At 47.7% G+C, this 22,139-nt stretch overlaps 2 protein-coding genes across 4 annotated transcripts in view; one reads left to right on the top strand and one right to left on the bottom strand.

Annotated features, from left to right (window-relative positions):
- The window catches only part of MCMBP (minichromosome maintenance complex binding protein), a 31,914-nt gene extending 25,340 nt beyond the window's left edge, over window positions 1-6,574 (bottom strand). For both annotated transcript variants that reach the window (XM_037495706.2, XM_037495707.2), the window contains exon 1: window positions 6,497-6,574. In XM_037495706.2, coding sequence (XP_037351603.1) covers window positions 6,497-6,554 — 58 coding nt within the window. In that variant the 5' untranslated portion in view covers window positions 6,555-6,574. The remainder of the gene's footprint in view (window positions 1-6,496) is intronic.
- Window positions 6,575-15,359: 8,785 nt separating this feature from the next.
- The window catches only part of SEC23IP (SEC23 interacting protein), a 37,954-nt gene continuing 31,174 nt past the window's right edge, over window positions 15,360-22,139 (top strand). The window contains exons 1-2 of one of the 2 annotated variants that reach the window (XM_037495756.2): window positions 15,360-15,577; window positions 20,175-20,707. In XM_037495756.2, the coding sequence (XP_037351653.1) occupies window positions 15,421-15,577; window positions 20,175-20,707 (690 nt within the window). In that variant the 5' untranslated portion in view covers window positions 15,360-15,420. The remainder of the gene's footprint in view (window positions 15,578-20,174; window positions 20,708-22,139) is intronic. The other variant, XM_054689979.1, reaches the window with a different exon arrangement.

Genomic DNA, 22,139 nt, shown 5'->3' with positions numbered 1-22,139 from the left:
CAGAAAAAAAAGATTCCTGCAGGGACCACTGTGTGGAGTTTGCACATTGTCCCTATGTCTGCATGGGTTTTTTTTAAAGATTTATTTATTTTTATACAAGAGCTGGGGTATAGGCCAGAGGGGTGGGAGGTCAAGAGGATTCACTAGAGCCAGAGCAGGGAGCAGAACAGGCAGATGACTGAAATACACTGCTGAGGGGAGCAGCGGGAACAACAGGAGATGTCTGCCGCACCATGCTGGAATCTCCCTGGCCAGCCGGGAATCGAACCCGCACTGCAGAGGCTTCACACAGCCTCACAGCGCTGCGCCACCGGGGTGGCCCCTGCATGGGTTTTTTCTGTGCGCTGAGGCTGACTGGCTAGGCAGAGTGAGCGTGGATGTGCCTGAGAGTGCCCTGTGATGAAGGGTGTCCTATCCAGTCAGAGATGCCAGGAGAGACTCTGGCCATGAAAGACTGTGAACCAGAATAATCAAGCTGGAAAAATGAATGAGTGAATACAAATGATTGTTGAGTATTAGAAGTGCTCTGGCTCTTTATTTGGAAGTTTGGTGATGTCTCTGTAACCCAAAATATGCAGGAAGAACTTAAAACTCTTCTTGCTATCAATTAGCCTATGATAAAATTGGTTTTGCTTAAAGCTGCAGTTTCCAAGAATCTATCTACTACATTAAGGGAGGACTTACACTCAATTTTGCCATGAAGCTAAAACACCTCTTAAAAAATAAAGTCTTCAAAAACCAGGGTGGGGAAAAAGTAAGAGTGGCTCAAATGGAGGTAAAATATTTATTCAGAATAATGGTTAAAAATTATAAATATAATAAAGTAGAATAGTAGCTAACACTTAATGAACTCTTAAACTGTACCAGACACTTTTCAAAGCCCTTGACTTGCTTTATCTGATTTGCTCCTCACAACAGACCTAAGTGACTGGTTCTCTTATTCCCATTTCATAGATGATAAAATAGAGCAAAAAACAATGTGACATGATCACACACTGTCAGGAAGAGCCCAGCACTGACTGAACTCAAGTAGTAATTCTACCATAAGTCCTGGCAACAAAGAGATAAATTCCTTGGAGAATTTTAAAATAATAAAACCATAAAACCAGGGCCTCCCTGGTAGCGTAGAGGTTCCGTCTCAGCACTCTAGCACCTCTATGACCTGAGTTCAACCCCCAGCCAGGGAGCGAACCCACATATGCTACAGAAGACCTCTCCTGCCTCACCTACTGCATTTCAGTAAATCTACCTGTTTTGCTCCCCACTCTGTCACTGGGGAATCCTTTCACCCCCGCACCTCTGGCCTACACCCCAGTTCTCTGGGAAAAAAAAATTAATGTATTTTAAAAAATAATAAAACAGGGCCTCCCTGGTGGTGCAAGGGGTTAAGACACAGCACTATGAAACGATCCACAGCCACTGCAGCGTGAGTTCGATCCCCGGCCAGGGAGGTGACCCACATGGCGCAGCAGACCTCTCCTGTCTCTCCCGCCGCTCCCCTCAGCAGTGTGTTTCAGTACATCTGCCTGTTCTGCTCCCCACTCTGTCTCTGGTGAATCTGCTCACCCCACCCCCTGCATCTCTGGCCTGCACCCCTGCTCTTGTATGCATAAATAAATAAATCCTTAAAAAAAAAATTAGAACTCAGCCTTCTTTTATCATCACCATGCAGTGCCAATTCTAAACAATGCCATGGATGAAAAAAATCCTTTGTTGGTCTAAATCCTAAAGAATCGTAGTTACTGTGAAACTTTAATAATATACGTGGGAGTGCCAAATCAGCACATTTTTACTACTTATTGCATTCTGCATGAAGTTAATTCAGAGAATTCTCACACAGTTGGCTCCAATGCAACTTAACTACGTGCATTTGTTTGGGTGGTAAATTTCTTAAATGGTCCGTAACTATACGAACTTGCTTACAGTACACCACAATTCTTAGAATCCTTCTCAATACTCTTAGTGTTCCTGGTGTATACAAAAGATTTAAAATAAACAATCACAGTGACTGTAAAAATAAAGAAACAAAACTTGAGTCACTTCTGCCTTCTATGGGACAACTTGGAGTTTTTTGTGCCTGCACTTAGTGAAACTGAAATGAGAGGTGTAGTAGGTGTAAATGTTCATTCACACATGAAATACTTTACCAAATTTGAATAATATTTTTAATATTGAAATGCATTCTTCTTAAACTATTATTTGTTTTAAAACTAAAGAATGAATTGAGAAAATTCAGTGGTATGATTTGGTCGTGGTCCTGCTTGTGTCTTTTGCAGGTCTCAGTTTCATGAAATTCACAGATCACATATAAAATATTCTGTCAAACTATAACCAAAAGACCAAAATTCAAACTATTAGGTAGCTATAAACACTGAGTAAACAGCTCACCTTTTTTGTTCTATGGAAACCTGGGAAGTTACTAACACAAATAATTAGTTCATTAATATAAAATTATTGAAATGTGAAGTGTGGTACACATACCTACGCGAAATGACATCAACACAGTGGAACTCAACAATAACAAAAATTCTCTAATGACGGGGTAGAGGGAAAAGCTATGAGCTTCACTGCATATTTATTACTGAAAGTAATTCTGTAGTAAAAAGAAGGGAGGTATTACAAAATGACCCGTTCAGGAAGCCAAATACCCTGGCTATCAAGTAGCAAGAAAGTGGTAAAGCTGCAGGACCCAGGAGGAGGCCAAGTCTTCCTTCAAGAGCTCAAGAAACCAGTGTGGGATCACAGCGAGAATGAAGTGAACGCAAGGGACATGTGGAAAAAAATGCCAGTCACTACTGCAACTGCACAAACTGGCTGGTCACCGAAAAAAAAAAAAATGACTCCCACTTGTGTGATTTCTTTGAGACTCTTTACCTGAATGAGCAGGTGAAATCCATCAAAGAATGCGTGACCATGTAGCCAACTTGCACAAGACTGGGTGGCGGGGGGCGCATATCTGGCACAGCAAGGCACCTCTGTGACAAGCATACCCTCAATAGTCAGGACTACGTAACTGTGACCTGACCAGATTCTCTATGCCCAGTACTGGGGTTCATGAAGATAAAGATGGGAGCTAGGATGGGTTGAAACCGAGAACAAGTTAATTTGGGACCTGTGGAGTAAAGGTTGAGTTCTGCAGAGACTGCAAGAGAAAGACTGCAAAGATGATTACAGCATAGGTAGAAAATGGGATTGCTGCTAGCTTTCCAGTTCCTGACTGCACGCAGCTCGCCTCTTGGGATGCCATCCCTGCCTTTGGGGCTACAGCCTTTTAACAAATTAACTTTTGTTCAGTGCTCTACTAAGGGCAGGGTGGTAGAAGAGATCCAGGCTGGGTAAAGACAATAAAGGGATGAATTGTCCATTTAGACTCATGGTGATAACAAAACAGCAGACTGACTTTTAGTGAACTGTATTGCTTTAATTCTCTGAACCTGCTCTCCGCCATACACCACTGCTCTTTTTCACATGAGTTAGTCAAATTCTAGTTCTGTTAGACAACCAAAGTACCCAAAATAAGGACCTTGATCCAACAACCTAAAGAGAAAACAGTAAAGGAAATCAGAATTGATTTCTGAAATTAACAGCAATTATTAATTCAAGTAAAGAAAAATTCCTTTTTTAAATTAAAAAAAAAAAAGGTATACAGAACTTTTTAAATTCTAAGATTCCTGCCTTTGTTTAAGGGAAACAAGCTGATGTGGGTCACTAAATGAACAATCACAGTGCAGCCCGAATCATTAGCATTAAGCTTAAATCCCTTAGAGAGATTCCCAAATCTTAAGCTTCTGGACCTCAATATCCTGTATACAAAATCTTTTAGAAACTGCAACTGAAACGTTAAAGGCACTTTAGGAAGGCTTACAGGAAAAAATGTGCACATGCACCACTGTAATATGGCAGACACAAGTTTAAAATGCAGGTTGGTCCACAAAGATGAGTTATGATTCATGTAGTTGACTGGCCACTCTCAGAATTTCAAAGATTCTTATCTGAATCAATATTTGCATGTGAAAGTAACTTGTGGGCCTCCCTGGTGGCGCAAGGGATTAAGCACCACAAGATGAAGCAATCCACAGCCTCTGCAGCACGAGTTCCATCCCCAGCTGGCAGGGGGGCAAAGCCAACCTCTCCTGACTCCACCACTGCAGTGTATTTCAGTGGATCTGCCCGTTCTGTTTCCCACTCTGTCGCTGGTGAATCCTCTCACTCCTCGCATCTCTGGCCTGTACCCCAGCTCTTGTATGCATAAATAAATAAATATTTTTTTAAAAAAAGGAAAGTAACTTGTACTTGATATGATCACATTCTCTGAATATAAATAGAAAGGTCCACTAGGACTGTGCCAACTTTGAGATTTGTGATCACAGTAACAATTCGAATTTACAGCATTTTTGATTGATAAATCAGTCTCTGTTCAACGAATTTTTACAGAGCACTTTCAAAGTGCAAGGCATATTCTAGGCAACAAGGATATATACAATGGTGAATACAGCACACGGGCTCTGAATTCTCAGAGTCAAAAGCAAAGGAATCCAAGAAACAAGTGATTTCGACAACGTGCAACACAGGATAATTTCCAGTAGTAATTATGGAGCAGGGGATATCTAACTTAGGCTTCAAAGGGAGAGTAAGCGTCAGCTAGAAACTGCAAGTAGGATGGGGAGAGGGGACCAGTCAAATACAATAGCTGATGCAGAAGGCCTAAGGACAAGATTCACCACCGAAAAACAGAAAGTGGGTTCAGTATGAGGGAAGGCAGTGATGAGGTTGGAGAGCTAAGCAGGGTTGAGTCAAGAAGGGCCACAGAAACCACAACAGACCCCTGTTATTCCATCTGGGGTAAAATTCATTTAAAATAATTTCCTACAAAACCAAAAAGCATCACCAAGTTTAACCTCACTTCTCACCAAAAAAACCTGTACTGCTGTTATGTTAAAGGTATTCAAATATTCACGATAGCAAAACACAGCAAAAATATATACTTCAGAATAGCTTTTGCAAAAACATTGTGACTGTAAGACACCACTTATCTCTATGTCAAGACACTCCTTACAAGGGAATAAGGCAACGTGGGAGGAAAGACATCAACAGGGTCCAAGTCCCCATAAGAGTCCACCAAACTTATAAAATACCGTAAAACCAGAACTTTATATCCAAATCAAACCCTTTCTGTGCTATGATGAAATATGCCTCTTAAGAGCATGCACTCAGAAGACAAACTAACACAAACACACTTAAATCGTTGTCAAAAAAATCACCTTATTTGAGGATTTTTTTTTTAGGGTGTGGGGTATTCCTCCCAACTAAATGTTCTGATTTTCTGCATTACCCAAATCTGAACTTTCTAAGTATCAGTAGCTGGAACTTCATCCTTTAAGCACCACACTTGTAACTTTCAAAGAATCTCCCCTATGAAGTCTCGATACACCTGCAACCTCCTAAACCAACGGTGCACTTTAATCTTGACATTTGGGGTCCTGTTCTGGGTCCCAATGACAGGTGCCAAGAGTCACTCTGAACCTCAAATAGCAGGATGCAGTGCGGGGATATCTACACCTTCCTCAAGGCACTCTTGCTAAGTACTTAGTGATTTCTTTCCTCCTTTAAAAAATAGTCTAATTTTCCTCCTTGTCTGGTTGGCAGTGTTCACGGAGGACCACCTCATGCCCACGCAGGCCTTCTTCTGATTTACTGCCTCCAGCTATAACTTGGGAAACGAGATAACTAGACTAGCTCGACCAGAGGAGGGTAAATGAATGAAGAGTCGCTGGAGGAGCGCTCCCGAGTCCCTCCGACGGGACAGGCGTCTTCGCCCCGGGTCTGGGAGGCCGGGTCACCGCCGAAGCGTCCTCGATCCGGCCCCCCCAGGCTGCAGGGGCGCTGAGGCGCCTGTCCCCCCCTCGGTTACCGCCAGTCAGGGGCTGGGGGCGACGCGGCGACCCGGGGGGGGGTGGCCCCCACCACGCCCAAGTCCCGAAGGAGCCGGGCGGGCTGGGCCGCGACGGCCGGGCCGGGCCCAGGCGGGTCCGCGCCTTCCCGGCCGGCGCCTCCGGCAGCCGCGCGCCGGGGTCCGGCCGAGCCCGCGCCGCCCCGACGCCGGCGCCTCGGGGGTGCGCGCCGCCAGGAGTTGAGCCAACTTCTGCGGGGCGGCCGCGCGGCGCGCCCCGCACCCCGGAAGTTTTGAGCGCCCCGGCCGGCTCCCCGGGGGGGGCCCCCGCCCGCCCCCGCCGCCTCCCCGGGCCGCGGCCGCCCGGCGTGGGCCGCCCCGGGGCGCGGGGCCCCGGGAGCCCCGAGCGGAGCCCCAGGTCCGGCGCGGCGCCGCGTCCCGGGCCGCCCTCCGGCGGGCGGAGACGCCGCGGCCCGGCCCGGGCGGCGCGGCCCGGGGTCGGGGTCCCGGCGCCCGGCGGCGGGGCCCGCGGGGGCCGCGCGGCGGGCCCGGGGCGGGTGCGATCGGTCGGCCGCCCGCCCGCCCGCCCGGGGCGCCGCCACTCACCGAAGAAACCCTGCACGATCCCGAGCGGGTGGCTGAGCCAGTCCTCCCCGCAGGGCATCTCGCCGGCGGCCCGGGGCCGGCGCGGCCCGGCGTCCAGCGCCGCCGCCGCTCCTCGGGCTCCGCGGCTGCTCGCCCGCGCCCTCCCACGCAGGGCGAGCCGCGGCCCGCCCGGCCTCCCGCGCCTCAGGGCAGCGCGGCGCGGCGGCGGCCGCCGAGGAGCTGCGGGCGACCGGCCGGCGGCGCGTGCGGGCCCCCAGCCTCCACTTCGCACAATGGCGGGAAACAGGCGCCGCCGACCGCGCTGCCGGCGACCTGGGTGGAGCTCGCGCGGGGAGGGGCGGCGGGAGCGCGCGGCGCGGCCCCGGCGGGGGAGGCGGGGCGGGGCGGGGCGGGGGGCGGGCGGCGGGCGGGGCGGGCCGGCCGCCATCTTGGAGACGGGCACGGGGCGGGCGGCGCGCGAAGGGGCCCAGCCCGGAACCCCGCGTGTTCGCGTCCGGGGCCCGGGTTCGGGCCGCGGCCAGCCCCGGGGGGCGTCCCGGGCGCCTCAGGGCAGCCCCCCTGGGTGTCCGCCCGCCTGCCCCTTGTGCCTTCAGTGCTGGTGGCAGCTTCTCTCGGGCTCTGGCCCAGGCCCTCCGGGCCGAGGCGCCCTGTAGATGGGGGAGCCCCGGGGGCGCCCCAGCTCCCTTCAGGGCCTGTTCCTGGCGGACGGGCCGGCGCTCAACACGGCCCTGCCCTGCCTCAGACCCCCGCCGGGGCGGGGGGTGGGGCCGAGGCCGTGTGCACCCCCATGGCCTCAACATGAACGTGGCGGCCTCGGCACTTACACAAGACCCACTCTGCGGCCGCCTTTTGCTGGGAAATTTGGAAAATATCCCAGTTCAGTAACGAGACAGCCCGACTCCCCTAGGCCTAGACTGTACCTGAGAAAACCCCAGTCCCCACCGAAAATAGGGCGAGTTCAGGGAAGGGGGATCTGGATAATCTGCAGAAGAGCTGAACTCAGCCCAAACGGGCCTGAGGGCTAACGAGGTTGGTTTGTATTTCTCCCTGGGAACCTGTTAGTTAGCACACCGGATTGCACATTTGCTCTAGTGCGTTATGGTGAGGTGAGCAAACTGGGTTTCAAGTCCAGGGCATGACCATCACTTCGTTCGTTCATTCATTCACTCACTCTGCAAAAGCAGTTGCCAAGGCCCCGGGATTGAATGTAAAAATTCCATATGTGAGCTTCGTGGCCAGTAAAATGCAAATTAAATGTTCGACAAGAAACTATCTGTTTTAAATCATGACAGTCTCAGATATTTTTATTTAAATTGCAGCTTGATTCAGGTTCAGCGGTGACTCAACAGCTCAGCTTGGTCTGTACCTCTGCATTTAGTGGTTTACAAGCAACTGCAGAAGAGCGCAGTGCTCCTTCTAAAAGGTAATTATTTGATAATGTGAATAATTTCACACCCATTGACACTACTTGAGACATTTTGATACTACTAAGTAGTTACGAAATGTACAAGGCCAGAGGAGGGTTGGGGAGGGTACATCTCTAGGACAAGATTATTTTCCCCACTGTAAGTAACCACACTCACCCCCCACCCCCAATCTGTTTTTAAGGAGAACATTAAGTAATCCTGCCTGTGGTGGAGGAAGGACATACCATCCTTGCTTTCCTGGACAGTATAATAGGAGACTTATTACTAAGCAATTGTTCATTTACAACCATGATAGGAGTCAGGCAAAGAGAAGTGAAATTTTCTAGAGAAATAGCAGCTTCATGTATTCCAGTAAGGGAGAGAGCTTTGTAGGGGGAGTGAGGAGGAAGCTTCCTTGAAATGTGTCATTTCTACTAGACCTTGAAAGATGAACAAGAGTTAGGCAAAAAGTGTGAGGAAAACTGCTCCAAGCCTTAAAACTAAGAAAATCAAAACTTATATTGAAACATTAAAATAATCACAATTCATTTCACAACTTAGCTGTTAAGAGAGTTGGAAAAATCATAATAATGTTAAAATTTGACTATCAACCTAATGAATGGTTTAATTTAATTTTATTAGAAAACTAGGGGGATGAGAAGGCTACATATATGTGATAATGACAAAGAAGATCAAAAAGAGCAAAATACCTATCCTCCAGGACCTCCCTGCTGGCTCAGAGGGTTAAGACGCAACCTATGAAGCTGTCTGCAGCCACTGCAGCATGAGTTCGATCCCTGGCCAGGGAGCTAACTTACATGGCGCAGCAGACCTCTCATGTCTCACCCACTGCTCCCCTCAGCAGTGTGTTTCAGTTAGTCTGATGTTCTGTTCCCCGCTCTGTCTTTGGTGAATCCTCTTCCCCCCTCCCCATCTCTGGCCTGTACCCCAGCTCTTGTGTGCATAAATAAATAAATCTTTAAAAAAAAAAAAAAGAATAGGTGGATCTACTGAAATACACTGCTGAGGGGAGCATGGGCGAGACAGGAGAGGTCTGCTGTGTCATGTGGGTCAGCTCCCCGACTAGGGATAGAACTCATGTTGCAGTGGCTGTTGATAGGTTCGTAACTCTGAGACTTTAACCCTTGTACCACCAGGGAAGCCCAAGACAGACAGGATTTTTATGTGAATTTTGCTTTATGAAGTCTCTTTGTCACAACTGCTAGCATTATTCTAAGTAATTCAGAAGTTGGTGTCAGAAATGGGATGGGAGCATAACAAACAGAAACAAGCTGTATCAGTTAAACCACCACCAAGTTCCCCCTGACCACCCAATCACCTATGACAGAGAAGACAAAAGCACTCTTAAGTTCTCTTTGGATGTCAAGGCCAATAAGCACCAGATCAAACAGGCTCAGAACAAGCCCTATGACATTGATACAGCCAAGGTCAGCACCTCCCTCAGACCTGATGGAGAGAAGAAGGCTCATGTTCCACTGGCTCCAGACTGATACTTCAGATGTTACCAACAAAATTAGGGTCCTCTAAATTGAGTTCAGCTGGCAGACTCTAAATATTCATTTTTTCACCATAATAATATTGAGGTCTCTTAAAACAAGTGAGTCATTGAGGAAGGGGGTCTTATGTTGAGGAAGGCAGGTCTTATGTTGGAATGTGCAAGAGCAAAGTGGTCCTTAGCTGTTAACCCTTTCTTGGAATACAAAAGGGAGGAAGAGGGCCTCCCCTGGTGGTGCAGCAGTTGAGCGCTGGGCTGCGAGGCTGGCTGCCTGCAGTCTCTGCAGCGCAGGTTCATTCCCTGGCCACTGGCGAGGGTCCCACAAAACAAAAAACAAAAAAGGGAGGAAGAATTTCTTTACTCTCCCAGTGATCTAAAGAGTGAAGGAGGGTGGGCCTCCCTGGTGGTGCAAGCAGTTAAGCACCGCACTGTGAAGCAATCCGCAGCCTCTGCAGCACGAGTTCGATCCTCTGCCGGCCAGGGAACAACCCCCATGGTGCAGCAGACCTTTCCTGTCTCGCCCGCTGCTCCCCACAGCAGTATATTTCAGTCAGTCTGCCTGTTCTGTTTCCCACTCTGTCTCTGGTGAATCCTCTCACCCTCCACATCTCTGGCCTGTACTCCAGTTCTTGTATGCATAAATAAATCTTTAAAAAAAAAAAAAGTGAAGGGGGGGTGGGGAGGGCAACAAACAGGCAAGTGGGCCTTCATTGACCAAGTGCTGACCTTTCTGGTCAATTGCAGCAAAGGCTGTGAATCACAATCCTATTGTTAAATCTGGTCTGACCATTGTTTGTGACAATCATGATTGCTTAAGGATGGGGCTACTTCTTGAGAAATGTGTTATTGGGCAATTTTGTTACCTTGTGAACATCAGAGTGTACAAGCTTTATGCATTGGTCACGATTGTCATCCAGATGTGCTTCCATGTCTGACCTTCAATCCAGGTCATGAGAAGTTTCTCTATATCTGATATAATCTCTTCTCAAATTTTTGTTAATTTCCTTGCTTTCAATTAAGTTGGTTCTTCAATGGTTCCTGTCACTTTGTTCTTGTTCTTCAAGGTCACAGCTGGGCCAGATGGGGTCTGCCTAACTGGTGAATAGTGACCTTTGCCAGTCTCCACTTCTGCAGTTTTCTAAAGCTCTACATTTGATTTCCAGGTCAGACGTTCTATATAGACTTACTGGCATCTACCCAGGGGCCATGGGGAGCAAAGCATGAGATTTATCAAGCACAAGGGGAGATGATGCTATCAAGAGACATGAATATGAGATATATGAGGCCACTGGTGTAAAACTATTGATATGAGGATGTTACAAGAGCTACCGATCAGTAGGCGGTAGGGATTTGGGGGACTCCATTGGATTTGCAGTCTGTTATTGACAGAAATGTGGCACATGACTGTATTTGGTCTCTCAGAAATGTAGTGGAAGCCATGTATGTAATTTAAAAACTTTCATTTTTATTTTTTAAAATTTTTATTTATTTATGCATATAAGAACTGGGGTACTGCCAGAGGTGCAAGGGGTGAGAAGATTCTCCAGAGACAGAGTGGGGGTTAGAACAGGCAGACTGACTGAAACACACTGCTGAGGGGAGCAGTGGGTGAGGCAGGAGAGGTCTGCTGCACCATGTTGGTCAGCTCCCTGATAGGGATCGAACTCGCGCTGCAGGGGCTGCAGATAGCTTCATAGTGCTGTGCTTAACCCCTTGCACCACCAAGGAGGCACCAGTTCTCATTAATGGGAGGTGAACATTAGAGGCTTATGAAGATGAGACATTTGTGCCAGAACAGTTGTGACCCCTCCCTTCCCTCTTGACTGGCACCAACCAGATCCAGTGGAAACCCTTTGCTGCAGACAAACTGGCCCCAACAAGTATCCTTACACAAGGGAGTGATGAGCTTTATTCTGTTTGAGTCATTGCATTTTAGGCCTCTGGTACTTTCCTTAGATGTCACATTTCTTAGGTGCCACATGGGATGACTTTCTTAGCTTATTCCTTTACCTGGGGGAGCACTCCTCCTTAGCAGGTGTGTTTGAGAGGTAAATGATTTGGGAGCTGAATTCCTTTGCATTTGACTTCTTTTTAGCCTTCTGGGCTTTAAGGATCTTTTCTTTGACTCCAGAGCTCTGGTGTGTGTCTATTCTCAAGTCATTGTGCTGGATACTCAACTCTTTTGATCTGGAAACTTGTATCCTTCATATCTTGGAATAAAAATATGTTTTTCCTTGGATGATTCCCTCTCCCACATCTTCTATTCTTAGCAAAACTCTTAATATTTAGGTTTTTTTCTTGCCTGGGCACTAATTTTCTTCTTATTCTCTGTTTTTGCTTTCTTTTTTGGGAAATTTCCTAATATTTATCTCCTGAATTTCATTTTTTGTTCCCTGAATATCTTTTTTTTTAAAGTAGCTCCATGATCTTGTTTCTTCGTTACAAGTTACCTTACCCTGCTGATGATATTATTGACAGAATTTTAAAGTTCTCCACTTCCCATGTGGGTTGATTCTTCTACATTGTCCTTTCCTGTTTGTGTGTCTTGCTTTGATCAGTCTTTTGGCTTCCCGACTCTGGCGATCGGATTTAAAGTATGAGGACTATATAGGAGAGTGGGGACTTGGAGCATGTGAGTGACATTTGTTGAGTGTGATCTGGCTGGGCTCTTATTGGGGAACTGTGCTTTCAGTGTCTCCAACTCTTGTTCTTGTGCTCAGAGAAAACTCTGTTCCTCTGCTTAGAGGTGAACATATGGCAGCTGAGTGGAGAAATTGGGTGGGGGTTGTGGCAAAGATTGTTTTATTATTCAGTAAGTACATATTTGCTTAATCTTCCTTTTGTTTTACCCTCTCCAGAAGGGAAAACAGTCTTTTTGCCTTGAAGGGAAGGTCAGTAACCCAGTTACTCAGCATGGGGGAAGGGACCCTGACAGCTCCCCCCCACCCCCCACTGCAGGGCCTCTCACTCCTGTTTGACTGCTGCTTCCAGAGGTTCTTGAGGTTGGCAGGACCTTTTGGTGAGACCCTGGTGCAGATAAGGTTGCCTTTGGGTTTTCTCCTTGACTGCTTTGCTAAATCATCGACTGCTTTTTCATCTGTGGGTGTGTATGTGTGTGTGCACATGTGCCTGCACGCTGTCAAAAATCTTGTTGTTGTTGAATCCTCTCCCATTCCCTTCATCCTTGTAAGCTTAAAACACATTTGTTTTCAACAGAGTTTCTGGAGGCAGAAAATCAAGATACACCTGTCTAGTCTGACATCTTTCCCCAGAAATCGCTCCTATTTCTGTTCGCTCCCACTGCAGCTACTCTTAATTTGAGTCTCCACGGGTACTCAGCTGATCCACAGCAGGGACTTGCCAAATGCTTCTCCTGCTTCTGGAAGTAGGAAGTTCTTCTTTCCTTATCTATTTTGTCACACTGAAGTCAGAGTGAACCTTCTACCAAGCAAATCTTCTTATTTCTCCCCCCTCCCCTCCCCCAAACCCTTCTTTGACTCCCTTTTGATCCTAACTTGTAAGAAGCTGCATCCTCTGGCCTTGGTCGATTTTTCATTCTCATTTCTAACTTTCTCCCAGTTGCTCACTCGGCTCCAACCATATTCTTTTTTTTTTTTTTTTGGTTCCAACCATATTCTAACCCATGTTCCTCTTAACAGCCAAGTGGCAATCAGGTGTCCCTACTGACTGTCGCTTAATCTGAAACTGTCTGTCTGTTAATACTTCCTCCAACCCCTCTCCCAAAACATTTTCAGTTAACTTCTATTCATTATCTTTCAGGTCTAAACTGTAATTTTTCTTCTTCAGGGAAACCTCTCATGTCATCCAGACCAGGTGTAAGTCCTTTGTGGATAGTCTAATTGTTGGAAGTATTTTCTATCCCTCCTCATAGAGGGGTTATCCTTCTTCCCCCATAGTGTCAAATTTCACACCACACACTTTGGGGAGTTCTGCATTATCATTTTCATCACATGTTAGTTTGTCTTAAGAGAGTTGTGTCTATCTCACACACCATGTTCCTTTGGTATTTAGTGCACGGCATTGCCCCCCCCCCCCACAATAATGACAGACTTGACCAAACTCTAGGATGGTTTCTAGCAGCTAAGGCCATGTCCCTAAGATGATCCCAGTACACTCTTTAAAATGTGTGCCTAGAAAACTCAATATGGGGCCTCCCCGGTGGCGCAGCGGTTGAGCGCTGGGTTGCGAAGCTGCCCGCGGCCTCTGCGGCGCCGGTTCGATCCCCGGCTGCTCCCCGGCCACCGGAGGAGGGTCCCACATGGCGTGCAGACTTCTCCTGCCGCCCGCTGCTCCCCTCAGCAGTGTACTTCGGTCCTTCTGCCTGCTCTGCTCCCCGCTCTGGCTCTGGTGAATTCTCTCACCCTCCTGCGCTTCTGACTGTACCCAGTGCATGTATAAACAAAAAACAAACAAACCAGCAAACAAATAAATAAAGCATGCCTCTATAAAAAAAAAAAAAAAAAAAAAAAAAAAAAAGAAAACTCAATATGGTCAGGGAAGTTTAGTTTGTTCCAGCCTAAACCTGGCGATCTAGGCCACTGGTGCCCACACCTAGCGCTTTACTTCTATATTCCTTTGAGATTTTAATATTCTGCCACCCAGCACTATCTTGCCATGGACCTGAGAACTGTCTCCACCCAGCCTGGAGGGTATCTTGCTCTGGCTTGCAGCATTGCTTGTCATAAAGATATGAGAAGTTTGTTTCTCTAGGTAAGTGCCAATTAACAGGTCCAGGTGGCCTAGTCACATGGCCCAAACACCTGTTGGCACCTATGGGTGCTTTTCCCTTAGCACATCCCAGTCTCTGAAAGGCCTCTAGCCTTTTGTTTGTGGGAAATTAAGTTGAATTCACAATGTATTCCCTTCCCTATTGTTATAGTTATTATTGAATAAAATCTATCCTTGTTCTTTTAACTGGTATCTGGCTCTATCTTTGATACTGAGCACACGAAATAGCTATTGAATTAGATAGATATTATATATATCGTATTATATATAGTATTTTAAAACTTCTTTGGGGGTTTATTCCCTCTCCCAAACTCCAAGAAGCAGAAAAACTGCATACTGTTATTTTTTTTCTTTCATCATCTCTCACTATATGAAAGTGGACCATTATACCCAATTATTCACTGTGCACTTCGGCAACCCAAAGCTATTCAATAAGTCAAAAATTTCAATTCCCTGATTTCCCTTTTAAACATTTTTTTTTCTCTTCCACATGTCTTAAATATTTAAAACATTTTTTTGAATTTTTATTTATGCATAGAAATGCTGGGGTACAGGCCAGAGATGCAGGGGGTGAGAGGATTCACCAGAGACAGGGTGGGGAACAGAACAGGCAGACTGACTGAAACACACTGCTGAGGGGAGCAGCGGGCGAGACAGGAGAGGTCTGCTGCACCATGTGGGTCAGCTCCCTGGCCAGGGATCGAACTCGTGCTGCAGAGGCTGCAGATTGCTTTGTAGTGTGGTGCTTAACCCCTTGGGCCACCAGGGAGACCCTATATAAAGCATTTTTAATCATTTCTATTTCTGGGCCAACAAGAGTTCGGACCAAGAAGGAAACTAGATGTGGGTGCTAGAGTGGCCGAGTTTGGGTTGGCCTTGGCTACAAATAGCCCTCTTCCTTTTTCCTCTTTCTCTCCGCGGGCTGCGTCGTGTGAGCTTCTCCTGGGGACTCCCGCAGCTCCCCCACATCTGTTCGTTGCGCGGTGGCGTCGAAGGCCGCAAGCCCCACGCAATCTCCGCGGCACTAAGGCTCCCATCAGCCTGCGCGGACGCGGAGGGTGTCACGTGCTAGGACAGGGCATGAAGCTGGAGCCGCCATTTTGCTTTCTGGCGCCCGCTGCCGCCCCGCGGCCCCGCGTGCAGGCCCTTGTGCGCAGGTGCGGAAGTGTGCTGGCCCCGAGTGTGACCGGCTTCCGGCCGGCGGAGCCGCACCGGCGACCCGAAGACGTGTAACGGGCGGGTGGGCTGCAGCCATGGCTGACAGGAAACCTAACGGCGGTGGCGCCGCCGCCTCTTCGTCGGGCACGAACTTGCTCTTCTCCTCGTCGGCCACGGAGTTCAGCTTCAACGTGCCCTTCATCCCCGTCACCCAGGCCGCCGCCGCGCCGGCCTCCCTGCACCTGCACGGAGGTAGCGAGGGGGGCGGGGCGGCGCGGGGCGCGGGCGGCGGGGCCGCGAGGCTTTCCCGGCCGCGACCCCCCCTGGGCGCCGGCCGGGCCGCGGGCGCCGCGGAGGGGCCGGGCCGGGGCCGGGCGAGGCCGGCGCTGCGTGGAGGGAGCCCGCGGGCCGCGGCGTCGCGCACAGCTCCGCGGAGCTGCCGGTGCCCCGCCGGGCCCGCGGGTGTCCCCGGGACGGGCCCGCGGTGCGTGCGGGGAGGCGGGCGGGACGCGCCCCTCACAGTCGGGACGGTGCACCTCCTTTTCTGAGGGGCGTTTGCCCGCTCTCTGAGGCCTCCTGTGTGGCCTCAGCTCGTTCCCGCCGTGTCTTTATTGCCGTGCTCGGAGATTGTTGCATTTTAAACGATTACGTGGCAGAGGCGCGCGGGTTGTGCCCAGACGGTTCCTGACTCTGCGCTTCCGTGTCTGTCTGTCCGCAGCCGCGGAGTGAGTCGTTCTGTGAAACACTGATACAGCCCCTGGCGCAGAGTGTTACAGAAAGTGTGTGGCGGCAACACGTCTGCCTCTGTTTGGGTGGTGGACTCGTTGACGTTTGTGACTCTGGTTTGCTTGTCTATTTCTAGGATTTTTTTTTTTTAAGATGTTTTTACTTACGCATACAGGAAGTGGGGTGTAGGCCAGAGGTGTCAGGGGTGAGAGGACTCACCAGAGACAGAGCGGGGAGCAGAACAGGCAGACTGACTGAAACACACTGCTGAGGGGAGCAGCGGGGAGACAGGAGAGGTCTGCCGCGCCATGTGGGTAGCTCCCTGGCCAGGGATCGAACTCGTGCTATAGTGGCTGCAACTACTTTCATAGGTTGCATCTCAACCCTTTGCGCCACCAGGGAGGCCCTGTTTCTAGGCTCTTATTTAGTGCCTCAGCACATACATCCTCAGACACTGCTTAATATTTTTCCATTGAATAATGTACTCTTGCTTGGAGAACTAAGGAACTTTTCCTGGACAAGTGAAGCAGGGCAAACTGGAGGCAGCTATTCAGAAAGGTTCCCCGTCCTCTTCAGGTGTCTTTTTGGTGCTTCTGACCCCCTCCCGTGTACCTTCAGTGTTTGCTCCTTCCTCCTCCAGTGTTTGCTCCCACGAGATGAACTTACAGAACAGTGGTGTTGTAGATCAAATTTTCAATGGATAATGGATAGCTGTTGAACCAATGAAAGGATTGGGGTCGGGAATTTGCCTTGTTTGGACTGTGTGGCCAAAAAGTTAGTGCATTTTGGTGAAAGGCTAGTGTGACTGTGGCAGAATACTGTGGGACCATGGGGGTGGGGGGGTTAGGGTTCTTTTTTTCCCGTATCCTTTGCTTCACAAACATTGTCTGGGTCATGCCCTTCTTTGCTATGGAGTATTTAGTTTGTGTATCACTATCAATTAATACTCAACATTTTGTTGTCATGTATAGGATAACTAAACCTGTCTTGAACATTTTTGGAGATAGCTTATTTTATTTCCATGAGAAAATTAATGGTGTTTAGAAATTTGGTAACAAGTATTTTTCTCTCTCTCAAAAAGATTCATCATTAGAAAGCTTTCCAGAGAATTTCAGGAGACAAAAGAAGAATCTGCCTCTTGGAGGCACCGGGTCATCATGCCAATGAAAAAGACACAGAAGAAGAAGTTTCATTCACTTGATAAACACTGGTTGAGCAGCATCTGTTTGCTTGGGCCTGCTTCAGATGTCAGGGAGACACGAGAGCAGAGAGCATGGCCCTCAGTGACTGCACAGCGTGTGTGTACACTCGGCGCCCCACTACGTAAGCCCTGTGACGGCGGTTTTGGCTCCACAGAGGAGTTGGTGACTGCTGTGGAAGCCGTGGTATCTGACTGGCTGACCTGGGAGACCATGTCCCTCAGGCCTTCAAGGCCTCACAGAGGTGTTGGGGGATGAATAAAAATTAGGGATCCGGAGAGAGAGGGATATGTCAGATCCTGGAAGGATGAGAAGACCTGCAGATTTGGTAGAATCTGGAAGTGGGCGCTCACATTTTTTCCCCCTCTCCTGCCCCTCCCTCCCCACCTTCCCCACCCCCTTCAGTGTAAGAGAGTGTGTGTGGGAGTGGCTTGAGTGCTTAGTTTAAGGGCCTCATACCATATTAAGGAGTGCAAAGTTCATCCCTATGGAGTGTTGGGGAGCCTTTGTAGGAATGTAAATAGGGCAGTGACATTAGAGGTGTGTTTCGGAAAGACTGGAGTTTTTCGAAATTGTGCTGAAGTAAAGCTGACTATAGCAAGAGCAGTGAGGCTGGAGGCCGTTGTGAACTAGACAGGAGCACATGGCACTGTGGCCCAAGTTGGCCACATTGGGCGTGAAGAGCAGGGAACTGATGGGAGATTTTAGACCGTAAAACTCTGGGACTTAGTGACTTACTGGGGTCCAGGCTGGCAGCTCTGTCTGTCAGCACAGAGGGCCCTTCTCTTTGTTCAGTGTTAGCCCCACATCTGTGGCTGGCCTCTCAGACGTTGCCTTGTGCAGACCTCTGGGATGAGGATCTGAAGGATTAAATGAAGGTAAGAGAAGGAGAAGTCTGAAATAAAGATTCTGGTTTGAGGGTTTGGATGAATTTTGTCAAACATGTTACAGTAGTGAGATGTGGTAAATGGAGCACATGGGGGCCATTTGAGGTGATCAGTTAGGCTGATTTAGGATTACCATGTTTGAGGTCTGTGTGGCTGAGTCTTGAAAAGTATTGAGGAAATAGTTGGAAAATAGTTTCTGGACTACATGAGAACAGCCCAGATTGAGGCAGGGTTGGGACAGTGTCATCAGTGCATAAGTGCTTGTTAAAGTTGTAGGTCTGGATGCCAAATGTGTCCCCATGTAATTAGAGTGTGTCACTGAGGCAGGTCAGCATTATGTTGAAAGCAGTATTTCACTTGCCATTGATGCTAATCAGAAAAAAGCTTGTACTAGGTTGATCCCATATTGTCTTAAAGGATGAGAGACACTGCAGAGATGTTTTCTGCGTGCGCGAGTTCATTCTGTGGTTGAGAGATGAGCTGAGATTATAGATGGGTCCATGGGATACAGAACAGGGTGGGAACTGCAGGAAAAAAAGTAGAATGATACAAGCCTTGTGCAGGAAGTGATATTTAATTTTCAGTTACAAAGAAACAACTGAAAGGAGTAGTTGAATGGTAGAGTATCTTAAGTTAGACTAATGTATGCGAAGTATAATGGGAACAACCCAGAAGCTCAAAGCAGAGTCTGCTCTAGCCCAGGGGCCTCCTTCAGCAGAGGCCCAGGGTTGGAGAGCTTGAAAGGCAACTACACTTGGTGGCAGGACTCGAGGGCAGTCTGCCCGGTGCACGCCCGAGTGCTGGGAGCGGGCCCACCCTCCAGAGGGTCATCCCTCTGCAGTAGGGGGCAGAGGGAATGAGACAGAAGGTAAAGGTCAGTACGAGGAGAAGGAAAGTTAGAACAAGCTCGGGGCTCATAAACATTTAGTAAGGAAGAGTCGACTGGACACTTGAGGTCATGTAGAGGGAAAATGCTTTTACTTTACAACTTAGTAGCAGAAGAGAAAATAAATACTTGCTTGATGTTAATACCTTCAGTGACGAGCAGGTTGGGTAAAAGGAAGTGAGAAGACTTTCCTTCGTCAGAAAATGACTTTTTTAGTGTTTTAGTGTTCTCTAACAACCAGGTATTTGATGGTGATACTCTGTGATTTTAGGGATGGCAATTAATGGTTGACCTACTTTGCCTTGGAATACAAATACCACATGGTCATTTATACAGTGAGTGCTTTGTAGCCAAGAACATCAACACGCCTCTTCCTGTCAACAAAGTTAATACCTGGTGTATTTCAGATTCTTGTCATAATTGGAGAAACCAAATTATGTGTAATTGGGTAGCAGGATAATATTTGATTATTGTTAGAAAAAACATTTGAAGCAATGTGTAAAAGCAGTAGGTATGGATCTTTTTTAAAAAAATATTTATTCATGCATACAAGAGCTGGGGTAACAGGCCAAGGTGTGGGAGGGGGATGAGAGGATTCACTAGAGACAGAGTGGGGAACAGAACAAGCAGATCAGATCAGTGGAAATATACCGAAGAGAGGAGCAGCGGGCGAGTCAGGAGAGGTCTGCTGCGCCATGTGGGTTGCTCCCTGGCTGGGGATCGAATTCGTGCTGCAGTGGCTGCGGATAGTTTCATAGGTTGCTTCTTAACCCCTTGCGCTACCAGGGAGGCCCCAGGTATGGATCTTGATTCTATTTTCAAAAATTTCTATACATAAATATCTATAATCTATGTATTTACGAAGCAGCACGTAACTATTTGTGTTAAGTTGTATGGAAGGGCGGGTACCAAAAAGTTAGCAGTGATATCAGTGATTGTCTCTGGGAGGTGGGCTTTGAATGAATTGTAGTTTTTAATTCCTTTTGTTATTTTTGATTATCTTCTCATTTTAAAGAAAAAAAGTGTTCAAGGAAAAAGTTTTTTATTCCATAATGCAGAAGTGTGAGTTTGAATAAAATGAGAGCGCAGTCACTAGTCATGTCTGCTGATGGGTGCAATGCCCTTTAAACTGCTTCCCTGTTCCCTTTCAGAGGATTCCACAGACGTTGGTGAGGAGGACAGCTTCCTCGGTCAGACGAGCGCTCACACGTCCACCCCACAGACATTCAGTTACTTCTCTCAGGTATCAAGCAGTAGTGATCCTTTTGGGAATATTGGACAATCCCCGTTAACAACTGCAGCGACGTCAACTGGACAGTCCACATTCTCCAAGCCCCCAACTGCTCTCCCTTTCACAACTGGATCCCAAGACACAGTGAATGCTTTTTCACCATCCATTTCGAAGGCTCAGTTCGGTGCTTCATCTTCTTCACAGATGGGAATAAGTACTTACCTGCCTTCTCAGCCGAGTGGTTTCCCTCCTTCAAGTTTTGGAAGCCCACCGCAAGGCGTACCCCAACAAGGATACAATCCATATCGCCACACCCCTGTAAGCAGCAGGGCTAATCCCTACATTGCACCTCCTCAGCTGCAGCAGTGCCAGGCGCCAGGCCATCCTACCCATCCTCCACCTTCTGGACCCCCTGTACAGATGTACCAGATGCCTCCAGGATCTTTAGCACCGGTATAAAGATACATTTTTATATCCGAGTTTTCATTCTGCTTTATGATCGCTCTCATCTTAGCCTTTTAAAAACTCTGTGATTTTAATAATCAATATGTTGATAAATTATTTTCAAGTAAGCTACATGCTTTGAAGTAAACCTTCTTTTAAAGGTAGCTCTTTAAATGGTCATAATTTATATTTCCTATTTATGGAAGTAGTAGTAGATTTTAATGAGTTAACTACATGCCAATATTTCCAGATTTTAGTGTAAGAGACCGATAATAAATGTCGTCTAGGAACTTGTGAGAGTGAAGCAATTATTAGCAGACTGCCAGCTTCTCATTTTTTAATTATACTGTTCAATCAAAGTACCTAATTACAGGAATGAAAATTGATTACTCCAATAATTTTTTTATTTACATTTTTGGAGTTTGGAGCTAGATAGTCAAACTATCTCTGGAGAGAGATGAAATAAAATTTGCATTGGGTAAATTTTATGAAATTCCCTTTTGCTTTTTTTCCTCAACTAATGATTTAACTGACTTCCAAAGGAAAGTCAGCTGAATTGAAAAAGAAAGGGAAACCAAGGAAAGGAAGAACTAAGAACCCACCCCAGCGACGCAGAGGTAGCAGTGTTATAATCAGCTTCTGGGGATAGCGAGTGGGCTCCTTACCATTCATCTTTCTCCCCCCGTGTTATTTAACTTAAATCCAACCAATACACAAGGTCTCACTAATGCTGGATTTCAGCATATTGGAAAGTAACCAGATTCATAGCATGTGGTGTGGTTAATATGCTGGTTTGCTGATTAAAATGTTGAAGGTTTCTAATTAAGAATTTAAAGACTGGTAACTTCAATTTTTTTTTATTATATATTTTATTATTTTTAAATTTTTTTTAAAGATTTATTTATTTATACACGCACTGGGTACAGTCAGAAGCGCGGGAGGGTGAGAGAATTCCCCAGAGCCAGAGTGGGGAGCAGAGCAGGCAGAAGGACCGAAGTACACTGCTGAGGGGAGCAGCGGGCGGCAGGAGAGGTCTGCGCGCCATGTGGGACCCTCCTCCAGTGGCCGGGGAGCAGCCGGGGATAGAACCGGCGCTGCAGAGGCTGTGGGCAGCTTCGCAACCCAGCGCTCAACTGCTGCGCCACCGGGGAGGCCCGGTAACTTCAAATTTAAAAGACAGTTGCAAAAAGAATAGCACAAAGAACACCGCAGTGCCCTTAACCCAGATTTACCCATCATGACCATGTACCCCACTTGCAGTGTCTGTGCACATGTGCCCTCGTGTGTCCCAGTGCTCACTCCTCCCCTCCTTTCTCCCTCCCTTCTCTACTCCTTATCCTTTCGCCTCCCTCCTCCCTTTTCACTCTGCAGTTTTTTGGGGGGAAACATTTGAAGTTAATTGCTTTATGACTATTCCTAAAGTGTGTGTTTCGTAAGAGTA

This window comes from Talpa occidentalis, unplaced genomic scaffold (assembly GCF_014898055.3).
Source record: "Talpa occidentalis isolate TD23 unplaced genomic scaffold, MPIMG_talOcc4v2.1 talOcc4.8, whole genome shotgun sequence".
Lineage (NCBI taxonomy): Eukaryota > Metazoa > Chordata > Mammalia > Eulipotyphla > Talpidae > Talpa > Talpa occidentalis.
This window is presented reverse-complemented; position numbering and strand designations above follow the sequence as displayed.